General features: G+C 46.9%; 1 protein-coding gene across 1 annotated transcript in view; it reads right to left on the bottom strand.

Moving 5' to 3' along the window:
• The window catches only part of VPS39 (VPS39 subunit of HOPS complex), a 107,521-nt gene extending 88,607 nt beyond the window's left edge, over window positions 1-18,914 (bottom strand). Inside the window, exons 1-3 of the mRNA XM_069730617.1 lie at window positions 18,694-18,914; window positions 10,442-10,507; window positions 3,992-4,056 (exon numbers count right to left, since the gene is read on the bottom strand). Coding sequence (XP_069586718.1) covers window positions 3,992-4,056; window positions 10,442-10,507; window positions 18,694-18,766 — 204 coding nt within the window. The 5' untranslated portion in view covers window positions 18,767-18,914. The remainder of the gene's footprint in view (window positions 1-3,991; window positions 4,057-10,441; window positions 10,508-18,693) is intronic.
• Between the last annotated feature and the right edge of the window lie 3,858 nt (window positions 18,915-22,772).

Genomic DNA, 22,772 nt, shown 5'->3' with positions numbered 1-22,772 from the left:
CGGAGGAGCAAGCAGTCGGCTCCGTCCTCCACCACTCACACCTGTGCGTTGGAGTGTCTCGGTAGTAGGCGCGATGACATCATTAGATCGCACATGCTGTAGAGCAACAGGGTGCAAAGCAAAGACAGGATCAGGGCGCCGGGAGAACAGGGGCAAGGTAAGTAGTGTTTGCTTTGTTACTCACTTGTAGAGCCATTTTAATTTGGTTATGTATTGTGGGGAATCATACTGCAAGGGTCATTGTTCTGTATAAAGGGATCTGCATGGTTGTCATCATTCTGTGCACAAGATCATACTTTTTGGAGGGCAGAGTGGGGGGCTGTAGGGGCATCATACTGTGTATGGGGGTTGTAGGATCCAGTATACTGGGTGGGGAGCTGTGGACCATAATACTCTGTGAGGGACAACAATATTTTTTTTTTCTTTTTTAGAGGAGTTGTTGATAATAGTACAAAGGCATGGCTCCTACAAAATATACAATCAGCAAAAATTGGGAACATAACCTGGTCGGACCACGCTCCTGTAACATGCCAAATTAAAGAGACGTACAATAATTTAACTTATTCTCCGTGGAGAATTAATAACTTCTTAATAGCCTCAGATAATATTAAATCCCAACTTAACGACCTTCTCCAGGAATTTTTTGATATCAATAGTACCCCTGACATATCCCCGACCACAGTGTGGTGCGCCCACAAGGCCTATATAAGAGGGCGGCTAATACAGATAGCAGCGCAACACAAAAAATGGAGAATGCGACAAATAGAAGAGCTCAATAAAAATATAGCAACATTGGAAAACATCCATAAACATAGCCCATCACCCACGGTATATAGAAAACTACAAAAGGCAAGATACGAACTATATCAGCTATTCCAATATAAATATGAGCATAATTTGAGGCGGAATAAAGTGAAATATTATTGGCAGGGGAATAAGGCGAGTAAAATACTTGCCAATAAGATTAAAGCGAGATTAACAAAGCAAAAAATAGCTCACATACAAGATGATCAAAAGAACAAAATATACAACCCTAAAGAAATTGCGAATACTTTCGCAAGATATTACTCCTCACTCTATAATCTCAAGACCGACAACCTTATCCCACAACCCAACGCTGAGCTAATTAATAATTTCCTGAATAGCATATCCCTACCCCAAATCCCAGAGGATAAAATTGATGGCAATAAATCAACCTATAAGCCAAAAAGAAATCCAACAAACCATTCAGGCAACAAAAAATAATAAATCCCCAGGACCGGATGGTATAACTAATGAATACTTGAAGTTATTCAACCAAATATTGTCCCCACATCTATTATTAGTCTTCCAAAATATATTTGAAACAGGCAAAATACGAGAAGAAATGTTACAAGCGACTATAGTCCCCCTCCCCAAGCCAGGAAAAACGCCCGATCATCCAAGTAATTTCAGGCCAATATCCCTACTAAATACTGACCTCAAGCTGTACTCAAAAATCTTAGCAAATAGACTCTCCGATGTGATCCCTTCCCTGGTGCACAGAGACCAGGTTGGATTTATCAAATCTAGACAGACATTGGACGGCACCAGACGAATGATTGACCTCATCCATGTGGCGGGGAGGGACCGGACGCCTTCTTTGCTCCTATCCCTGGACGCGGAGAAGGCGTTCGATCGGGTGCATTGGGGATACCTGTTTGAGGTTCTGGCCAGATTCGGATTTACGGGTAATAATAATAATTTTATTTATATAGCGCCAACATATTCCGCAGCGCTTTACAAATTATGTATTGCTAAAGCAATCACTCTGCTATATTCTCACCCATCAGCGTCGGTTTCTGTCTCTGGAATGATGTCGAACAGGTTTACTATTACTAACGGGACGAGACAGGGGTGTCCGCTATCACCCCTTATATTCGCTTTGGTGATTGAGCCTCTAGCGCAGAAAATTAGATCACACTCGATGATATCAGGAATTCAGGTGAATAAAACGGAACACAAAATAGGTTTATTTGCTGACGACATCATTCTAGCGTTAAACCCGACAGAATTATTACCGGCAGCAATGCAAGTAATCGATTCATATACTAAAATATCCTATTATAAGCTGAACATGTCTAAATGCCAGGTATTAAACCTAACCCCTCTCACAAAACACCCCAAAAGCTTTGAGAATAAGTACCCTTTTAAGTGGGAAAATGACCACATTGAGTATTTGGGTATTCGGCTGACACTCTCGGCAGATAAAATGCTATCACTGAATTATGAGTCTCTAAGGAAGAAAATCCAAACTGACATGTTACGTATGAAGAAACATGAACTATCATGGCTGGGCAGGTTTGCATCGGTGAAAATGTTCATTCTCCCACAAATACTGTATTTGTTCCGCAATCTCCCCGTCATATTCCCAATGAAAATATCAAAAGAGATTCAAGCAATGATTTTAAAATACATTTGGCAAGAGAGAAAACCCAGAGTCCAAGCGGACACGCTTTACATCCCTTTGAGTAAGGGTGGCCTGGGGTGCCCCTCAGTGGTCCGGTACTACAGGGCCGCATTATTCGAACAGTTACGATTCATGTGGAATAATGATGATGATCGGCACTGGATAGCAATTGAAAAACATTTGATGAGAACCTCCAATGTCTCAGCTTTTTACCATGCACATCAAACTAAAGTCCCTAATAGAAACCTAAAAATGTCCCCAACAATAGACGCGGCTCTGGAGCTATGGAGAGTGCTGACTAATAAATTAGGCCTTATACAAACCGCATTCCTCAAAGCTCCTATAGAGACACTGGAGCATTGTATCCCGGACCTCAAACTTAAAAATTGGAATTTACCCAAAACCACCTCAATTGGGAACTTGTATGAGGGGGAGGAATTAATTACTTTTACATCATTGAGAGATAAATACAATGTTCCTCAAAGGGATTTTTACAAATACTTGCAGATCCGGCATTTCCTAACTGAAAGGAAAAAACAGATGCCTGCACCGCCATCTAAACTTTACTCTATGCTGATGAACCCGACATCACAGATTAGGGCGCTGTCCACAAGCTACGACTGTATGTTGGAGAATACTCTGCCCTCTCTAACTACATACCTGCAAAAGTGGGAAAAAGACCTAAACTGCACATTCACACCGGATCAGTGGAGGGCAGCCTTCTTAATTATTGGAAGCCAATCTAAATGTACTAACCACATAGAAAACGCAAGGAAATTGTTATATCGGTGGTATTTCACTCCCAGTAGATTGTCAAGGATGTTCTGCAGTTCCCCAGACACGTGCTGGAGGTGTGGAGACCCCTGTGCAGACATGCTACATATATGGTGGAGTTGTGACAGAATTAGACGTCTGTGGGAAGCCGTAGATCATCTGATGTTCCAGATTTGTGGTATACCGGTGAATCTTAATGCACAGCAGGCGTTACTCGCTATTGATTTGGACTCGTTTCCCTATGAGTTCCATACAGTGATTGTACATATTATTGTAGCAACAAGACTCAAAATTGCTAGTTACTGGAAAAACTCCAGGTGCCCCTCACTGCCCGAGGTCGTATCACTGATCAACGAAAATTGCCTATCAGAAAAAATAATCGCTACATCTAATAATAATATAGCTCAATTTCAGAAAAAATGGAACAATTGGTTATCTTTCCGTTTAAATACCGTTCTTAAATAACTTTGCAGATTTGCATATAGAGAATGTGATTGGATAGTTATTGTAATGTCACCATTTCCCCTATCCTCTTCCCTTCCCTAATCCCCATAACGTTGTGTTAATTATTAAGAATTTAATGTCAATAAGATGTAATGCTCGACACAATTTGTAAATAAATAAAAATTTATGTTTCAAAAAAGATAATAGTACAAAGGCTGAATTTCAAGAGTAGATGGATTTACTATAGGAGCTGATCGCTGAGGTTTCCAGCTGTCACCTCAACAATCAGATTATTACCAGACGATGTCGAAAATCTATCAAAACTCTAAAAGATGCATCTTGTACCTGCTGAATTTTCTTAGCAAAGTTCTTATTGGATTTTTCTAGAGTTACTTCAAACTGGTTACAACCTAAAAAAAAAAAAAAAAAAAAAAAAGTAATTACATTCTGAAAAAATGTCACAAGAGAAGGAAAAAAGTTCTTAGGCTATATTCACACTTTGCGGATTTTGCTGTGGATCCGCAGCGGATTTGACCGCTGCGGATCTGCAGCAGTTTCCCATGAGTTTACAGTACAATGTAAACCTATGGGAAACAAAAAACACAGTGCACATGCTGCGGAAAAAAACGCGCAGAAATGCTGCGGTTTACATTCCGCAGCATGTCACTTCTTTTCTGCGGATTTTCACCTGCTCCAATAGGAAACTGCAGATGAAAATCCGCAGAAGAAACCGCAGTAAAAACCGCAATAAATCTGCAGTAAAAACCGCAACGGGTTTTCACTGCGGATTTTGGAATTCCACTGCGGAAAAATCCGCAGTGGAATCTGCAAAGTGTGCACATAGCCTAAAACATCATAATCACTTCCAAATCCACCCAACTTTGTAAGTTAGAAAAAGCAACAAGTACAATTTTTTTTCTGCCAATTTATATCCCTAACTTCGTGTGATTCTTTACACACACCCAATAAATAATGCTCCTACAGAATCCCACTAGCATCCATACACAGTACCAAACTCCTTTTGTGGCTCCCACCACACACACACACACACACACACACACTATGATGCCTCCACAGTCGTCCTGCCCACCCACACAGGCAGTATGATGCCTCCACAGTCGTCCTGCCCACCCACACAGGCAGTATGATGCCTCCACAGTCGTCCTGCCCACCCACACAGGCAGTATGATGCCTCCACAGTCGTCCTGCCCACCCACACAGGCAGTATGATGCCTCCACAGTCGTCCTGCCCACCCACACAGGCAGTATGATGCCTCCACAGTCGTCCTGCCCACCCACACAGGCAGTATGATGCCTCCACAGTCGTCCTGCCCATCCACACAGGCAGTATGATGCCTCCACAGTCGTCCTGCCCATCCACACAGGCAGTATGATGCCTCCACAGTCGTCCTGCCCACCCACACAGGCAGTATGATGCCTCCACAGTCGTCCTGCCCACCCACACAGGCAGTATGATGCCTCCACAGTCGTCCTGCCCACCCACACAGGCAGTATGATGCCTCCACAGTCGTCCTGCCCACCCACACAGGCAGTATGATGCCTCCACAGTCGTCCTGCCCACCCACACAGGCAGTATGATGCCTCCACAGTCGTCCTGCCCACCAACACACGCAGTATGACGCCTCCAGCCGTCCTGCCCACCCACACACGCAGTATGATGCCTCCAGTCATCCTGTGCACCCACCCACCCAGTAGGATGCCTCCAGTGTCGTTCTTCCCACCCACACATGCAGTATGATGTTGATGTTGAAGTCACCCCACAAATACCTGGAATATAATGCACCTCCCACCCCACACAGTTTGATGCCAACAGTCACCACCCACATAAGCAATATGATGCTCCGGCTGTCACTTACACATGCAGTATAATGGGCTTATCATCATACACAATATGAAGCCCCATAAGTCAAACTCCCCCAGATACACAAAAAGAAGCATGATGCTCCCAGACCTCCCATCTTCCCCCTACACCTTATGATGCACTCTCTTCCCCACAGCATATTAGCTTCAAGTATAAATTCCCCACAGTGGCTCACACAAGCATCCCACTTGCACGCGTGTCCTTTCAAATTCCTGCTTCTCTGCTGCAAAAAGTCAAATGACCAAAAGGTCTATGCAGCTCCATCTGTCTCTACCCAGATGGAATGGTGAAGAGGTGATCTGATGGTTCCCTACTCCACCATACTGTTCAACTGTATCGGTGTATTGAAGATAGATACACATTAGTGATAAGTGAACGTGCTGGGATAAGGTGTTATCTGAGCATGCCCGGGTGCTAATCGAGTGTCCTCGGCGTTGTAGTGAAATATGTATAGTTTAATATGTGTAACCAGCAGTAATTTAACATCTGTTTTGATGGCTGCAGGTCTCATCAAGGTATTAATATGTATTATCCTGAGAAAGCAGTCTCCTGTCTTCACTCTCGCCAGGGGGCTTCCTAAGAACCAGGGAGGAGAGGAAGCGCTTCACACCTTCAGCTCTTTTGAAGAGAGATGTCAATTACAGCCTGACACTATCTATCCATGAGAACCTTTAGGCAAAGAGTGTTCAGAGGAAAATAATATATTAATTGGGGGAGTGGGCGTGGCCCAATCAAAAACAAGCAATTATAATATTAACATGAGAGGCTGGTCTAGAAGTTTGACCTCCAGAGTAACTCTATAAATTAGGCTTGTATACGTACACAGTTGTTCACAGATTGAGGGGCAGCCTAGCTGATGTGATCCAGTCTATATTCACCTCCTCTCAGGGAGCAGAAGCAGACTACAAGTTAGCTATTTTTGTAAGTTTTCTCCTGTTTATTTTATAACCGTTTTGCATATCTGTATGTCTTTTCATTACCATATTTAGTATTTTTTATTTGTAAGCACTGTACCTTTTGTATTAAAGCATAAAAGTTTAATAAGTTGAACCTTGTATGTTCTAAAGAATCCATATCCTAAGGTGTGTGAGCCTTATGATTGGCAGGCAGTAGTAGCAATATTTCCGGGACTCATTGCCCATGCGTTCGGTGAGTGGTGGCAGCGTGTATGAGCGGGTGTGTGATTTATGATCCCATTACAGCATAGGACAGAGGTTGAATGCTGGACAGAAAAGGGAGACAGATTAACCCTTGCAGGCGCAACCCCAAGTTGCGTGCTCAGAGCGGGTACTTGACAAAATTGTGGCAGCACAGAGGGATTTGTGACAGGCATGCTCGAAAAACATGTTCAAGTCTCAGCGGCTGCATGTTTCGCAGCTGTTTGACAGCGACAATATATGAAGGATTACGTGTTTGTTAGGCAATCTATGCATGTGTTGCGCCTGTTGGAACAGCCATAGTGTTTGAGCACGCCTAAGACACTTGGTCAGCACCCGAGCATGCTCAGATAACACTTAATCCCAGCACATTAGCTCATCACTAAGGCTACTTTCACACTAGCGTCGGCCCGACGTACCGACGCATCCTGTGACAACGCAGCACAGCGGGGGCAGCGGATGTAGTTTTACCAATGCATCCGCTGCCCCATTGTGAGTTGAGGGGAGAGGGGGCGGAGTTCCGGCCGCACATGCGCGGTCGGAAATGGCCGACACGACGCACAAAAAAACATTGCAAGCAACGTTTTTTGTTCCGACGGTCCACCACAACACGATGCAACCATCGCACGACGGTTGCGACGTGTGGCAATGCGTCACTAATGTTAGTCTATGGGGAAAAAAACGCATCCTGCAGACAACTTTGCAGGATGCGTTTTTTCTCCAAAACGACGCATAGCGACGTGCGTCGTACGACCCTAGTGTGAATGTAGCCTTATACACATATACAGTTAAAGAAGGGTTATATCCTAGGACAGTAGGTGATATACCGGCATCTGAGCTTTTTATCTATAAACTTTCCTGACCTTGCAGGTGACTGCGAAATTAATGTTTTTCAGCAGTTCCTAGTAATGTGCCTGCAGATAAGCAAGGTTAACCATTCATCCCTCAGATGCAGCCAGTATAGAAAGGTAGGAGACAAAAAAAGCGCAAATATGGTCTTATCCCCAGGTTTGTTTCCAATCAATTATGAGAGAACTGCTCACCTGGTGGTACACAGTAAAGGCGTATAGTTGTCAGCTGCTGCAGATCCACAGGTCGGCGCTGCGACCTCTCAGAACCGTTATAATAGATGAATGTGGATAAAATCCGCGCTGCTGCAACAAATGATGGCTTCTTCAGGAAGTTTCCACAGAAAGATATGTCTATGTGTCATATCTTTCTGTGGAAACTTCCTGAAGAAGAAGCCATGAGCTTTAAAACACGTTGAATAAACCACCCGAACATCTTATAACTATATCTGGATCCATCATTTGTTGCAGCAGCACGGATTTTATCCACATGCATCTATTATAATGGTTCAGATGCAGCCAGAGGAGAAATAACACCAGGTAACTTAATTAAATGTTAATATAAAGAAAGACTCAAAAGCAGGGGTGTCAAACTGCATTCCTCGAGGGCTGCAAACAGGTCATGTTTTCAGGATTTCCTTGTACTGCACAGGTGATAATTTAATCTCTTAGACAAATAATGAGTTGGTGATTAAATTATCACCTGTGTAGTACAAGGAAATCCTGAAAACATGACCTGGTTGCAGCCCTCGAGGAATGCAGTTTGACACCCCTGCTCAAAAGCACCCCACAAACTCAGACAACAGTCAGCGAAACAAGAGCCTGAAAAATATTTTTTCTGCAAGGATAAACAAAGACTTCAGGAAGAGTCAGACGGCCATAATACTTAGATGAGGATCACAGCACAATGCTCAGACGGGCCAACGACTCCGACCAGAATATGACAGCATGTACTTCTATGCAGCTGTAAGGGTATGTTTCCACGTTCAGGAAACGCTGCGTGTTTGACGCTGCATAGAGACGCAGCGTCAAACACGAAGCGTCCAGATGTTACAGCATAGTGGAGGGGATTTAATGACATCCCGTCTCCACTATGCGTGGTAACACGCACGCGGCGGCCCTGCGGCTCCGGACATGCGGCGCATCTTTTAAGATCGCAGCATGTCCGTATACCTTGCGGCGACGCTGCGGCGCCGCAAGGTATAACACAGGGCTTTATGGTGGGGTGCGATGATATCGGATGTGTGCTATGAACACATCCGGCATCATCGCGTCCCAGAAGGGGGCGAAGCTTAGCGCAGAGCGGGTTTGCCGCTCCGACGAAACCGCCGGCCATCCTGATCGTGGACACATACCCTTAGGGTATGTGCACACGTCAGGATTTCTTGCAGAAATTTTCCCGACAAAAACCGGACATTTCTGCCAGAAATTTGCATGCGTTTTTCACGCGTTTTTGGTGCCTTTTTTATGCGTTTTTCCCAAATGCATAGAATTGCAGGAAAAAACGCAGAAATCATGAACATGCTCATTTTTCACCATGATGCGTTTTTTTCGCGGAAAAAAACGCATCCATGTGCACAAAACATGCAGAATGCATTCTAAATGATAGAATGCATAATGTATGCGTTTTTAATGAGTTTATAGTGTTTTTAGCGCGAAAAAACCTGAACGTGTGCACATAGCCTTATGCTCAGGTTGGGAGAGCCGCTGGCCTGTCGGTGTGTTGCTTGCAATCCCCGTCTGAGTTCATTGGCCGTCTGATTTTGTCCCATAGGGTATGACATGACTTTGGGTCCGAAACCATGTGACAAGGCTCATTAAAGGGAACCTGAAAGCTGATAGATGCTGCCTGACGTTAGTGTGCCTTGCTCTGTTCCTGGCGACTTTTAAAGTATTTTTTTTTGTCTGAAACACCGCAGCGTCAATCTTTACCCCTTAGACCCGCTGTCATAGGCCTCTCACCCAGCCAAATAGAATATTCAAGACAACACAATGCAGTTATAAGACACCAAGGCAAGACGGTGCAGGGAAGGAAGGCAAATCAAATATCCATCAGCTTGGGAGAAAGTGAGCCACACCAGAGGTGTATGAGGTTTATCGTTACTCTGGGATACATCATCTGTATGGTGGAAACAATGAATGATAGCAATGCCACATCTTTAGGACTAATAAGATTTTAATACCCCACAAAGATCTGTCATCCAACTTCTGCAATGTGAACATACAATTGTTTGGACCCTCAAAAGTATAACAGCCCCATCAGGTCGAAGGGATCCAAATTTGACCAAATATCAGATTCTGTACAATATTTAATGGGTAAATTATTTGCTCTCAGATGTTTATTTTTTTTTTTTAACAGTTTTTTTTAGGTCAATACGTGCATCTCTCTGCGATTCTGTCGGTGCAGTAGATAAAGGCGCCTTAACATTATGCGGGAATTAAACTTGACTTGACTTGTAACGGTCTTTGGAAAGTCCGCAGTAGATTTTCAATTCACAGTGCGTTAATATACGGAATGATACACAGTACAAAGATAGATCACCACACTTCCCCGACCACAGATTCTTATTTACCGAATGCCAGTCTTCTAGTGATCACCAACCAAACTGGTTCCAGCAAATAATAGAAAAGGCAGTGTGTTTATTGAGGTCTTATTAATGTGATTCAGACATGAGGCAGCGATTTTATGCGTAGTCTCTATTACATGGTCACGTATGGTGCATATTTTCACCCTTTGTAATGCTTATGGTAAAATCAGCTACAAAGCTGTCACTAGATCTACAACAAAAATGCACAATTTGATGTTTTTGAGGTTCCAGGAAGTCACCAGCGCATCAGTCCCGAGAGGACATCCCTAAAGTAAAATTGCACCACTTTACTATGGACAGATTCTGTACAGATGACTCACCTTGCTCTTTCTTGACCCTGTACAGTAGCAAATGTCCCTGTTTGGTGCCAACGAGAAGACAGTCCTCTGAAAAATGAGCAAGATATTGTTACCATTCATTTAGGAACATGTACTGATACAGACAAACACAGGAGAATCGGTCCAGGTTTTTGCTACCCCATCTGAGAGCAACATGATGTAGGTGCAGAGACCCTGATTCTAGCGACGTGTCACTTTCTGGTTTGCTCACTGTCGCTTTGATAAAAATCACTGATTTATCTTCTGCAGATCTTGAAGTTCTCTGAATGCAGAGTCCTGTATGACCCCATCCACACACCACTGATTGGTAGCTTCCTACGTACACTGTGCATAGGCAGAAATCTGCCAATGAGTGGTGAGCGCAGGATTAGACCACTGGGTCATTCCATGGTAGCTTACAACACAATATAGTAACTTACGTTACAAAGATGATGGTAACTTACCTTACAATAAGTTTAATCCAATGGATGGTAACATATTGTAACGCAAGTTACCATCAGCTTAGTAACGAAAGTTACTATACTGTGCGGTAAGGTAAGTTATCTATATTTCTTGTAATAAAAACTGTTGCTTTTAACTTGAGAGGTTAAAATACATTTTTTAAATTGCTGGGACTATGGTGTTTTAATACAATAAAAATAATGCTTCTCCCCTGTTTACCAGAACAGAAAATTTGGCAGACTCATGAAAGACAATTGCCTTTCCTTTTTCTGTAACGTAAGTTACCAAGCAATAACACTGTATTTTGTATGTAATTTTATTTTTGAAAAATCAAACTGTGTTGAAATCTATTGAGAATAGTTTAATGTACAGTATAGATTCACTCCTTTTTGAGCCTGCCTTCAAAGAACAGTCTGTAGCTAGTTTTTGGCTTGTGAATGTAAGGTAAGTTACAATGGAATGACCCCTCTAGTGATAATCTGATGCTGATAAAAACAGTCTTGTTATCAAAACTGCAGCAAGCAGCCCAGTAAGTGACATCACTGGAATCAGGGCCTCTGCCCCTACATCATGCCACTCTCAGATCAGGTAGGAAAACCCTGGCAATAGGGTAACAACTAGGCAATTTGACTAAACACCAGGAAAAAAGTGCTGTTTTTATAGTCAGCAGCAGCACAGAAATAATAAGTAGTTATAATGTTTCTGCTGCACATTACCTGTGGTCAAATATCGGCGGCAGGCAGAGGAGCGCTGGGTTAATGACTACAGCAGCCTCCTACCAGCACAGTATTCATTCTGCTGCTTGCAAGGCTACATTCACACATACGTTTTCTCTCGTGTCAACCGTTTCACATCTGATTTTTTTTTTCTGTTCCAATTTTAAAAACTTAAACTGTTTGAACTTTTTTTTTTTTTCTTTTTTTTTTTAAACATTAACTCTTTGTAATGGATCAGTTAAAAATGGAAATAAAGCATGGATAAACTCGGGAGTACAAAGCCTGGCTTCAGTACCTCATCTGTTTTATATGGATCCCTACAGACTAACGGCAGAGACTGGTCAGAAAAACAGAAGAGAACAGGACGTGCCAAGAACAGCAGGGAGCGGAGCAAGGTTAACAATGGTTGTGCGCTTGATTCAAAGAAACTCGAAAAAAATACATGGATGTGCAAAGCGGTACTGTGAATGCAGCTTTAAGCCTTGCGCAAACACTCACCCTTGGCTGTCAGACCCCCCCATTACCAGTGCTCACCCCTGGCTGTCAGACCCCGCATTAACAGCGCTTACTCCTGGCTGTCAGACCCCGCATTAACAGCGCTCACCCCTGGCTGTCAGACCGCCATTGCAAACATTCTCCTGGGGCTCTCAGACCCCCCTCCCCCTCCATTACCAGCGCTCACTCCTGGCTGTCAGACCAGTATTGCCAGCGCTCACCCCTGGCTATCAGACCCCCCCATTACCAGTGCTCACTCCTGGCTGTCAGACCCCGCATTACCAGCGCTCACCCCTGGCTGTCAGACCGCCATTGCAAACATTCTCCTGGGGCTCTCAGACCCCCCTCCCCCTCCATTACCAGCGCTCACTCCTGGCTGTCAGACCCGTATTGCCAGCGCTCACCCCTGGCTGTCAGACCCCCCCATTAACAGCCCTCACTCCTGGCTATCAGACCCCCCCATTACCAGCGCTCACCCCTGGCTGTCACCCCCCCACTACTAGCGCTCACCCGTCAGACCCTTATTGCCAGCGCTCACCCCTGGCTCTCAGACCCCCATTACCAGCGCTCACTCCAGGCTGTCAGACCCCCAATTACCAGCCCTCACCCCTGGCTGTCAGACCTCCCATTGCCAGCATTCTCCTGGGGCTCTCAGGCCCCCCATTACCAGTGCTCACTCCTGGCTGTCAGACCCCTATTGCCAGCGCTCACTCCTGGCTGTCAGATCCCCAATACCAGTGCTCACTCCTGGCTGTCAGATCCCCAATGCCAGAGCTCACCCCTGGCTGTCAGATCCCCAATTGCCAGACCCATCGCCAGCGCTCATCTCTGGCTGTCAGACCCCCATTGCTAGCGCTCTCCCGGGGCCATCAGTCCTCCCCATTGCCAGCACTTACAGTGCCTTGCAAAATTATTTGGCCCCTGGAACTTTTCAACCTTTTCCCACATATCATGCTTCAAACAAAGATACCAAATGTAATTTTTGGTGAAGAATCAACAACAAGTGGAACACAATTGTGCAGTTGAACGAAATTTATTGGTTATTTTAAATTTTTGTGGAAATTCAAAAACTGAAAAGTGGTGCGTGCAATATTATTCGGCCCCTGTAACTTAATACTTTGTTGCGCCACCTTTTGCTGCGATTACAGCTGCAAATCGCTTTGGGTATGTCTCTATCAGTTTTGTACATAGGGAGACTGAAATTCTTGCCCATTCTTCCTTGGCAAACAGCTCAAGCTCAGTGAGGTTTGATGGAGATAGTTTGTGAACAGCAGTTTTCAGCGCTTTCCACAGATTCTCTATTGCATTGAGGTCTGGACTTTGACTTGGCCATTCTAACACCTGGATACGTTTATTTGTGAACTATTCCATTGTAGATTTTGCTTTATGTTTGGTTGGAAGACGTCACTGTTTTGTTGGAAGACGAATCTCAGTCCCAGCCTCAGGTCTTTCGCAGACTCCAACAGGTTTTCTTCAAGAATGGTCCTGTATTTGGCTCCATCCATCTTCCCATCAATTTTATCCATCTTCCCTGTCCCTACTAAAGGAAAGCAGGCCCAAACCATGATGCTGCCACCACCACCATGTTTGACAGTGGGGATGGTGTGTTCAGGGTGATGAGCTGTGTTGCCTTTACGCCAAACATATCGTTTAGCAATGTTGCCAAAAAGTTCGATTTTGGTTTCCTCTGACCAGAGCACCTTCTTCCACATGTTTGGTGTGTCTCCCAGGTGGCTCGTTGCAAGCTTTCAACCACACTTTTTATGGATATCTTTGGGAAATGGCTTTCTTCTTGCCACTCTTCCATAAAGGCCAGATTTGTGCAGTGTACGACTGATTGTTGTCCTATGGACAGACTGTCCCACCTCAGCTGTAGATCTCTGCAATTCATCCAGAGTGATCATGAGCCTCTTGGATGCATCTCTGATCAATCTTGTTTGAGATGAAAGTTTAGAGGAACGGCCGGGCCTTGGTAGATTGCAGTGGTATGATACTCCGAACATTAAAATATGTTTGCTTGCACAGTGCTCCTTGGGATGTTTAAAGTTTTGGAAATCATTTTGTATCCAAATCCGGCTTTAAACTTCTCCCCAACAGTATCACGGACCTGCCTGTTGTGTTCCTTGGTCTTCATGATGCTCTCTGTGCTTCAAACAGAACCTTGAGACTATCACAGAGCAGGTGCATTTATACGGAGACTTGATTACACACAGGTGGATTACCGTATATACTCGAGTATAAGCCGAGATTTTCAGCCCACTTTTTTGAGCTGAAAGTCCCCCTCTCGGCTTATACTCGAGTCATACCCAGGGGGAGCGGGAGCTGTCTAATTATACTCACCTACTCCTGGTGCAGTCCCTGCAGGTCCCTGGCAGCTTCTTCCTGTACTGAGCGGTCACATGGTACCGCTCATTACAGCAATGAATATGCGGCTCCACCTCCCTTAGGGGTGGAGCCGCATATTCATTACTGTAATGAGCGGTAACAGTGACCGCTCAGTACAGGATGAAGCTGCAGCGTCGGGGAAGCAGGGACTGCACAGCGCCAGGAGCAGGTGAGTATAACGGGGAGGGGAGTGCAGCGCTGCGCGATATTCACCTGCTCCTCGTTCCGGCATCACTCCGTCTTCTGCAGTGATGCTCAGGTCAGAGGGTGCGGTGACGTGGTTAGTGCGTGTCCTCAGCCTGAACGTCAGTGCTGAAGATGGAGCGGCGCCGGAACGAGGAGCAGGTGAATATTGAAAGTGCCGGGGGCCTGAAAGACGGAGAGGTGAGTATGTAATTTATTTTTGGGGCAAGTGTCTGTATGGAGAATCTATGGGGCCATAACATTTGTGCAGCATTATATGGGGCAAACATCTGTATGGAGCATCTTATAGGGCCATAATCAAGGTATGTGCAGCACTATATGGGGCAAATATCTTTATGGAGCATATTAGGGTACGTTCAGACTAGCGTTGTGCTAGTGTGCGTCGGCGCCGCGTCGGGCGACGCAGCGGCGACGCACGCGTCATGCGCCCCTATGTTTAACATGGGGGACGCATGCGTTTTTGCTTGTTGCGTTTTGCGACAAATGCGTCTTTTTTGCCGCAAGCGTCGGACCAAGAAAACGCAACAAGTTGCATTTTTCTTGCGTCCGATTTTCGGCAAAAAACGACGCACGCGTCGCAAAACACAGGGTTTTTGCGTGCGTTTTGCCGCGTTTTTCGGTGCGTTGTGCGTCGCCGACGCAGCGGCGCACAACGCTAGTCTGAACGTAGCCTTATGGGGCCATAATCAGCATTTGTGCAGCATTATATTGGGCAAATACGTCTATGGAGCATCTTATGGGGTCATTATTAACCTTTATGCAGGATTATATGGGCCATTTTTTTTTAATATGGAGCATCTTATGGGGCCATCATAAACTTTATGGAGCATTATATGGGGCTCCTGATTCAATATGGATATTCAGAAACACAACCTACTGATGTCTCAATTAATTTTACTTTTATTGGTATCTATTTGGTATCTCTTTTTATTTTTGAAATTTACCGGTAGCTGCTGCATTTCCCACCCTAGGCTTATACTCTAGTCATTAAATTTTCCCAATTTTTTTGTTGCAAAATTAGGGGGGTCGGCTTATACTCGGGTCGGCTTATACTCGAGTATATATGGTATATTTATCATCATTAGGCATTTAGGACAACATTGGATCATTCAGAGATCCACAGTGAACTTCTGGAATGAGTTTGCTGCACTGAAAGTAAAGGGGCCGAATAATATTGCACACCCCACTTTTCAGTTTTTGAATTTCCACAAACATGTAAAATAACCAATAAATTTCGTTCAACTTCACAATGGTGTTCCACTTGTTGTTGATTCTTCACCAAAAATTTACAATTGGTATCTTTATGTTTAAATCAGGATATGTGGGAAAAGGTTGAAAAATTCCAGGGGGACAAATGCTTTCGCAAGGCGCTGTTTATCAGGTTGTCAGACCCCCATTGCCAGCCCGTATCTCAGCTTGTCAGACCTCCATTGCCAGCCCTTATCTCAGGTCGTCAGCCCCCATTGCCAGCACATATCTCAGGTCAGACCCCCATTGCCAGCCCTTATCTCGGGTCGTCAGACCCCCATTGCCAGCCCTTATCTCGGGTCGTCAGACCCCCATTGCCAGCCCTTATCTCGAGTCGTCAGACCCCCATTGCCAGCACATATCTCAGGTCAGACCGCCATTGCCAGCCCTTATCTCGGGTCGTCAGACCCCCATTGCCAGCCCTTATCTCGTGTCGTCAGACCCCCATTGCCAGCACATATCTCAGGTCGTCAGACCCCCATTGCCAGCACATATCTCAGGTCGTCAGACCCCCATTGCCAGCCCTTATCTCAGGTCGTCAGACCCCCATTGCCAGCACATATCTTGGGTCAGACCCCCATTGCCAGCCCTTATCTCGGGTCGTCAGACCCCCCATTGCCAGCACATATCTCAGGTCGTCAGACCCCCCATTGCCAGCACATATCTCAGGCCGTCAGACCCCCATTGCCAGCACATATCTCAGGTCGTCAGACCCCCATTGCCAGCACATATCTCAGGTCGTCAGACCCCCATTGCCAGCACATATCTCAGGTCGTCAGACCCCCATTGCCAGCACATATCTCAGGTCGTCAGACCACCCATTGCCAGCACATATCTCAGGTCGTCAGACCACCCATTGCCAGCACATATCTCAGGTCGTCAGACCCCCATTGCCAGCCCTTATCTCAGGTCGTCAGACCCCCATTGCCAGCCCTTATCTCAGGTCGTCAGACCACCATTGCCAGCCCTTATCTCAGGTCGTCAGACCACCCATTGCCAGCACTTTTCTCAGGTCGTCAGACCACCCATTGCCAGCCCTTATCTCAGGTCGTCAGACCCCCATTGCCAGCACATATCTCAGGTCGTCAGACCCCCATTGCCAGCACATATCTCAGGTCGTCAGACCCCCATTGCCAGCACATATCTCAGGTCGTCAGACCCCCATTGCCAGCCCTTATCTCAGGTCGTCAGACCCCCATTGCCAGCACATATCTCAGGTCGTCAGACCCCCATTGCCAGCCCTTATCTCAGGTCGTCAGACCCCCATTGCCAGCACATATCTCAGGTCGTCAGACCCCCATTGCCAGCACATATCTTGGGTCAGACCCCCATTGCCAGCCCTTATCTCGGGTCGTCAGACCCCCCATTGCCAGCACATATCTCAGGTCGTCAGACCCCCCATTGCCAGCACATATCTCAGGTCGTCAGACCCCCATTGCCAGCACATATCTCAGGTCGTCAGACCCCCATTGCCAGCACATATCTCAGGTCGTCAGACCCCCATTGCCAGCACATATCTCAGGTCGTCAGACCACCCATTGCCAGCACATATCTCAGGTCGTCAGACCACCCATTGCCAGCCCTTATCTCAGGTCGTCAGACCACCATTGCCAGCCCTTATCTCAGGTCGTCAGACCCCCATTGCCAGCCCTTATCTCAGGTCGTCAGACCACCATTGCCAGCCCTTATCTCAGGTCGTCAGACCACCCATTGCCAGCACTTTTCTCAGGTCGTCAGACCCCCATTGCCAGCACATATCTCAGGTCGTCAGACCCCCATTGCCAGCACATATCTCAGGTCGTCAGACCCCCATTGCCAGCACATATCTCAGGTCGTCAGACCCCCATTGCCAGCCCTTATCTCAGGTCGTCAGACCATCATTGCCAGCCCTTATCTCAGGTCGTCAGACCCCCATTGCCAGCCCTTATCTCAGGTCGTCAGACCACCCATTGCCAGCACTTTTCTCAGGTCGTCAGACCCCCATTGCCAGCACATATATCAGGTCGTCAGACCCCCATTGCCAGCACATATCTCAGGTCGTCAGACCCCCATTGCCAGCCCTTATCTCAGGTCGTCAGACCCCCATTGCCAGCACTTTTCTCAGGTCGTCAGACCCCCATTGCCAGCACATATCTCAGGTCGTCAGACCCCCATTGCCAGCCCTTATCTCAGGTCGTCAGACCCCCATTGCCAGCCCTTATCTCAGGTCGTCAGACCCCCATTGCCAGCCCTTATCTCAGGTCGTCAGACCCCCATTGCCAGCCCTTATCTCAGGTCGTCAGACCCCCATTGCCAGCACATATCTCAGGTCGTCAGACCCCCATTGCCAGCACTTTTCTCAGGTCGTCAGACCCCCATTGCCAGCACATATCTCAGGTCGTCAGACCCCCATTGCCAGCACATATCTCAGGTCGTCAGACCCCCATTGCCAGCACTTTTCTCAGGTTGTCAGACCCCCATTGCCAGCACATATCTCAGGTCGTCAGACCCCCATTGCCAGCACTTTTCTCAGGTCGTCAGACCCCCATTGCCAGCACATATCTCAGGTCGTCAGACCCCCATTGCCAGCACTTTTCTCAGGTCGTCAGACCCCCATTGCCAGCACATATCTCAGGTCGTCAGACCCCCATTGCCAGCCCTTATCTCAGGTCGTCAGACCCCCATTGCCAGCCCTTATCTCAGGTCGTCAGACCCCCATTGCCAGCCCTTATCTCAGGTCGTCAGACCCCCATTGCCAGCACTTACCCCAGGCTGCCACACACTCTATCTGCAGAGGCAGTTTCTCCAAGATCAACACCTGTTCAAACGCGTCATGCATGGCTGCAGCGGCCTGATACACCCGCCAGACTGCGGCCTCTCCGGCAACGTAGAGCGACACTAATGGCAGAGAAACCGTCCACAGCCCGGCGAGAAGGCCCGTCCGGTGCGGAGGCTGCTGACTGCCGGCACTTCCTGGTATTAGGCCACGCCCCGTGCCGAAAGCCTCAGTATAGAAGGCCGCGCCCCCACCACGTGATGTAACAACAGCGCAGCGTGTGCAGTAGCCTCACAACAGACTGCACTGAGCGGCTCCGGGGGACGTCCGGCAACAGCGGCCTCACAGCGTACAGTTCTCCGTGCAGGGACGTTCGTTCACAGCGGCTTCACAGAGCGGCTCCCTGCAGGGACGTCCGTCCACAGCGGCCCCACAGCATAGCGTGGCTCCCTGCAGGGACGTCCGTCCACATCGGCTTCACAGAGCGGCTCCCTGCAGGGACGTCCGTCCACAGCGGCCTCACAGCATAGAGCGGCTCCGTGCAGGGACGTCCGTCCACAGCGGCCTCACAGCATAGAGCGGCTCCGTGCAGGGACGTCCGTCCACAGCGGCCTCACAGCATAGAGCGGCTCCGTGCAGGGACGTCCGTCCACAGCGGCCTCATAGCATAGAGCGGCTCCGTGCAGGGACGTCCGTCCACAGCGGCCCCACAGCATAGAGCGGCTCTCTGCAGGGACGTCCGTCCACAGCGGCCTCATAGCATAGAGCGGCTCCGTGCAGGGACGTCCGTCCACAGCGGCCTCATAGCATAGAGCGGCTCTGTGCAGGGACGTCCGTCCACAGCGGCCTCACAGCATAGAGCGGCTCTCTGCAGGGACGTCCGTCCACAGCGGCCTCATAGCATAGAGCGGCTCTGTGCAGGGACGTCCGTCCACAGCGGCCCCACAGCATAGAGCGGCTCTCTGCAGGGACGTCCGTCCACAGCGGCCTCATAGCATAGAGCGGCTCCGTGCAGGGACGTCCGTCCACAGCGGCCTCATAGCATAGAGCGGCTCCGTGCAGGGACGTCCGTCCACAGCGGCCTCATAGCATAGAGCGGCTCTCTGCAGGGACGTCCGTCCACAGCGGCCTCACAGCATAGAGCGGCTCTGTGCAGGGACGTCCGTCCACAGCGGCCTCACAGCATAGAGCGGCTCTCTGCAGGGACGTCCGTCCACAGCGGCCTCATAGCATAGAGCGGCTCTGTGCAGGGACGTCCGTCCACAGCGGCCCCACAGCATAGAGCAGCTCTCTGCAGGGACGTCCGTCCACAGCGGCCCGCAGATCCGGGGCCCCACTGTTGTGCTTCTACTGATCGGGCCCCATCATGCACTAAAATACTGTGCACTGCGGCGCACACGTCGGCGCTGGGGCCCGGGAGCCTTCTTGGAGCTGTGTACGGCCGTCTCACCTAGTCGGCTGCACAGCTCCTGCTCGGCTGTAGCTAGAATGCAGGGCTGCCACTAGGAATTTCAGGGCCCCATACTGGCAAAATTTTCAGGGCCCCCTTAAGACTCCGCCCAGGCTCCACCCCTCGAACTGTCCATAGCCCCACCGCTGTCTCTTGGCAAAACTCCACTTCTCATAAATCACACATTAACAGTTCCCATCACCAGATCAAACACTTAGCCAGCAGCTTTTGTTTTGGCCAAAAGGTTTTTTTTTAATCTGAGATGACAACAAGGTAGACTCTTTTGGCCGGGCCCTACTCTACTCTAACCTATTAAACATTTGTTAAAATATGCAATACAATTTAGATGTATTTTTATTTTTCAATTTTTCAAATGACCAATAATACCACATACAAGGGACAAATACCACAACACCATGACCAGACACCATATTATCACCACATAGTGACCTATAATACTATCTACAAGGAACAAATACCGCCACACCATGTGCAGACCACATATTACCACCACAGTGACTGAACAATACCACATACAAGGGACAAATACCACCGCAGCATGTCCAGACCACATACAGTTAGGGCCAGAAATATTTGGACAGTGACACAATTTTCGCGAGTTGGGCTCTGCATGCCACCACATTGGATTTGAAATGAAACCTCTACAACAGAATTCAAGTGCTGATTGTAACGTTTAATTTGAAGGGTTGAACAAAAATATCTGATAGAAAATGTAGGAATTGTACACATTTCTTTACAAACACTCCACATTTTAGGAGGTCAAAAGTAATTGGACAAATAAACATAACCCAAACAAAATATTTTTATTTTCAATATTTTGTTGCAAATCCTTTGGAGGCAATCACTGCCTTAAGTCTGGAACCCATGGACATCACCAAACGCTGGGTTTCCTCCTTCTTAATGCTTTGCCAGGCCTTTACAGCCGCAGCCTTCAGGTCTTGCTTGTTTGTGGGTCTTTCCGTCTTAAGTCTGGATTTGAGCAAGTGAAATGCATGCTCAATTGGGTTTAGATCTGGAGATTGACTTGGCCATTGCAGAATGTTCCACTTTTTGGCACTCATGAACTCCTGGGTAGCTTTGGATGTATGCTTGGGGTCATTGTCCATCTGTACTATGAAGCGCCGTCCAATCAACTTTGCAGCATTTGGCTGAATCTGGGCTGAAAGTATATCCCGGTACACTTCAGAATTCATCCGGCTACTCTTGTCTGCTCTTATGTCATCAATAAACACAAGTGACCCAGTGCCATTGAAAGCCATGCATGCCCATGCCATCACGTTGCCTCCACCATGTTTTACAGAGGATGTGGTGTGCCTTGGATCATGTGCCGTTCCCTTTCTTCTCCAAACTTTTTTCTTCCCATCATTCTGGTACAGGTTGATCTTTGTCTCATCTGTCCATAGAATACTTTTCCAGAACTGAGCTGGCTTCTTGAGGTGTTTTTCTGCAAATTTCACTCTGGCCTGTCTATTTTTGGTATTGATGAATGGTTTGCATCTAGATGTGAACCCTTTGTATTTACTGTCATGGAGTCTTCTCTTTACTGTTGACTTAGAGACAGATACACCTACTTCACTGAGAGTGTTCTGGACTTCAGTTGATGTTGTGAACGGGTTCTTCTTCACCAAATTAAGTATGCGGCGATCATCCACCACTGTTGTCATCCGTGGACGCCCAGGCCTTTTTGAGTTCCCAAGCTCACCAGTCAATTCCTTTTTTCTCAGAATGTACCCAACTGTTGATTTTGCTACTCCAAGCATGTCTGCTATCTCTCTGATGGATTTTTTCTTTTTTTTCAGCCTCAGGATGTTGTGCTTCACCTCAATTGAGAGTTCCTTTGACCGCATGTTGTCTGCTCACAGCAACAGCTTCCAAATGCAAAACCACACACCTGGAATCCACCCCTGACCTTTTAACTACTTCATTGATTACAGGTTAACGAGGGAGACGCCTTCAGAGTTAATTGCAGCCCTTAGAGTCCATTGTCCAATTACTTTTGGTCCCTTGAAAAAGAGGACGCTATGCATTACAGAGCTATGATTCCTAAACCCTTTCTCCGATTTGGATGTGGAAACTATCATATTGCAGCTAGGAGTGTGCACTTTCAGCCCATATTATATATATAATTGTATTTCTGAACATGTTTTTGTAAACAGCTAAAATAACAAAACTTGTGTCACTGTCCAAATATTTCTGGCCCTAACTGTATTACCATCACATGGTGACCAACTACATACAAGGAACAAATACCAACACAACATGAACAGACCACATATTACCACCACACAGTGACCGAATAATAGCACATACAAGGAACAAATACTGCTACACCATGGCCGGACAACATATTACCACCACATTGTGACTGAATAGTACAATACTGATCATTAATTTAAAAAAAGATACTATCACCATAAGTGCCATTATACACAGGAGATCTGTACTTAGTATGCAGTGTGTGTACAGGTAATACAGTGGTCACCGATGCCATTATACACAGGAGCTCTTTATATAGTGTCCGTGTACAGGTAATACAGGGATCACCAGTGACATTATACACAGGAGCTCTGTATATAGGGTACAGTGTACATGTAATAC

The sequence above is a fragment of the Ranitomeya imitator genome, chromosome 1 (assembly GCF_032444005.1).
Source record: "Ranitomeya imitator isolate aRanImi1 chromosome 1, aRanImi1.pri, whole genome shotgun sequence".
Taxonomy (NCBI): domain Eukaryota; kingdom Metazoa; phylum Chordata; class Amphibia; order Anura; family Dendrobatidae; genus Ranitomeya; species Ranitomeya imitator.
This window is presented reverse-complemented; position numbering and strand designations above follow the sequence as displayed.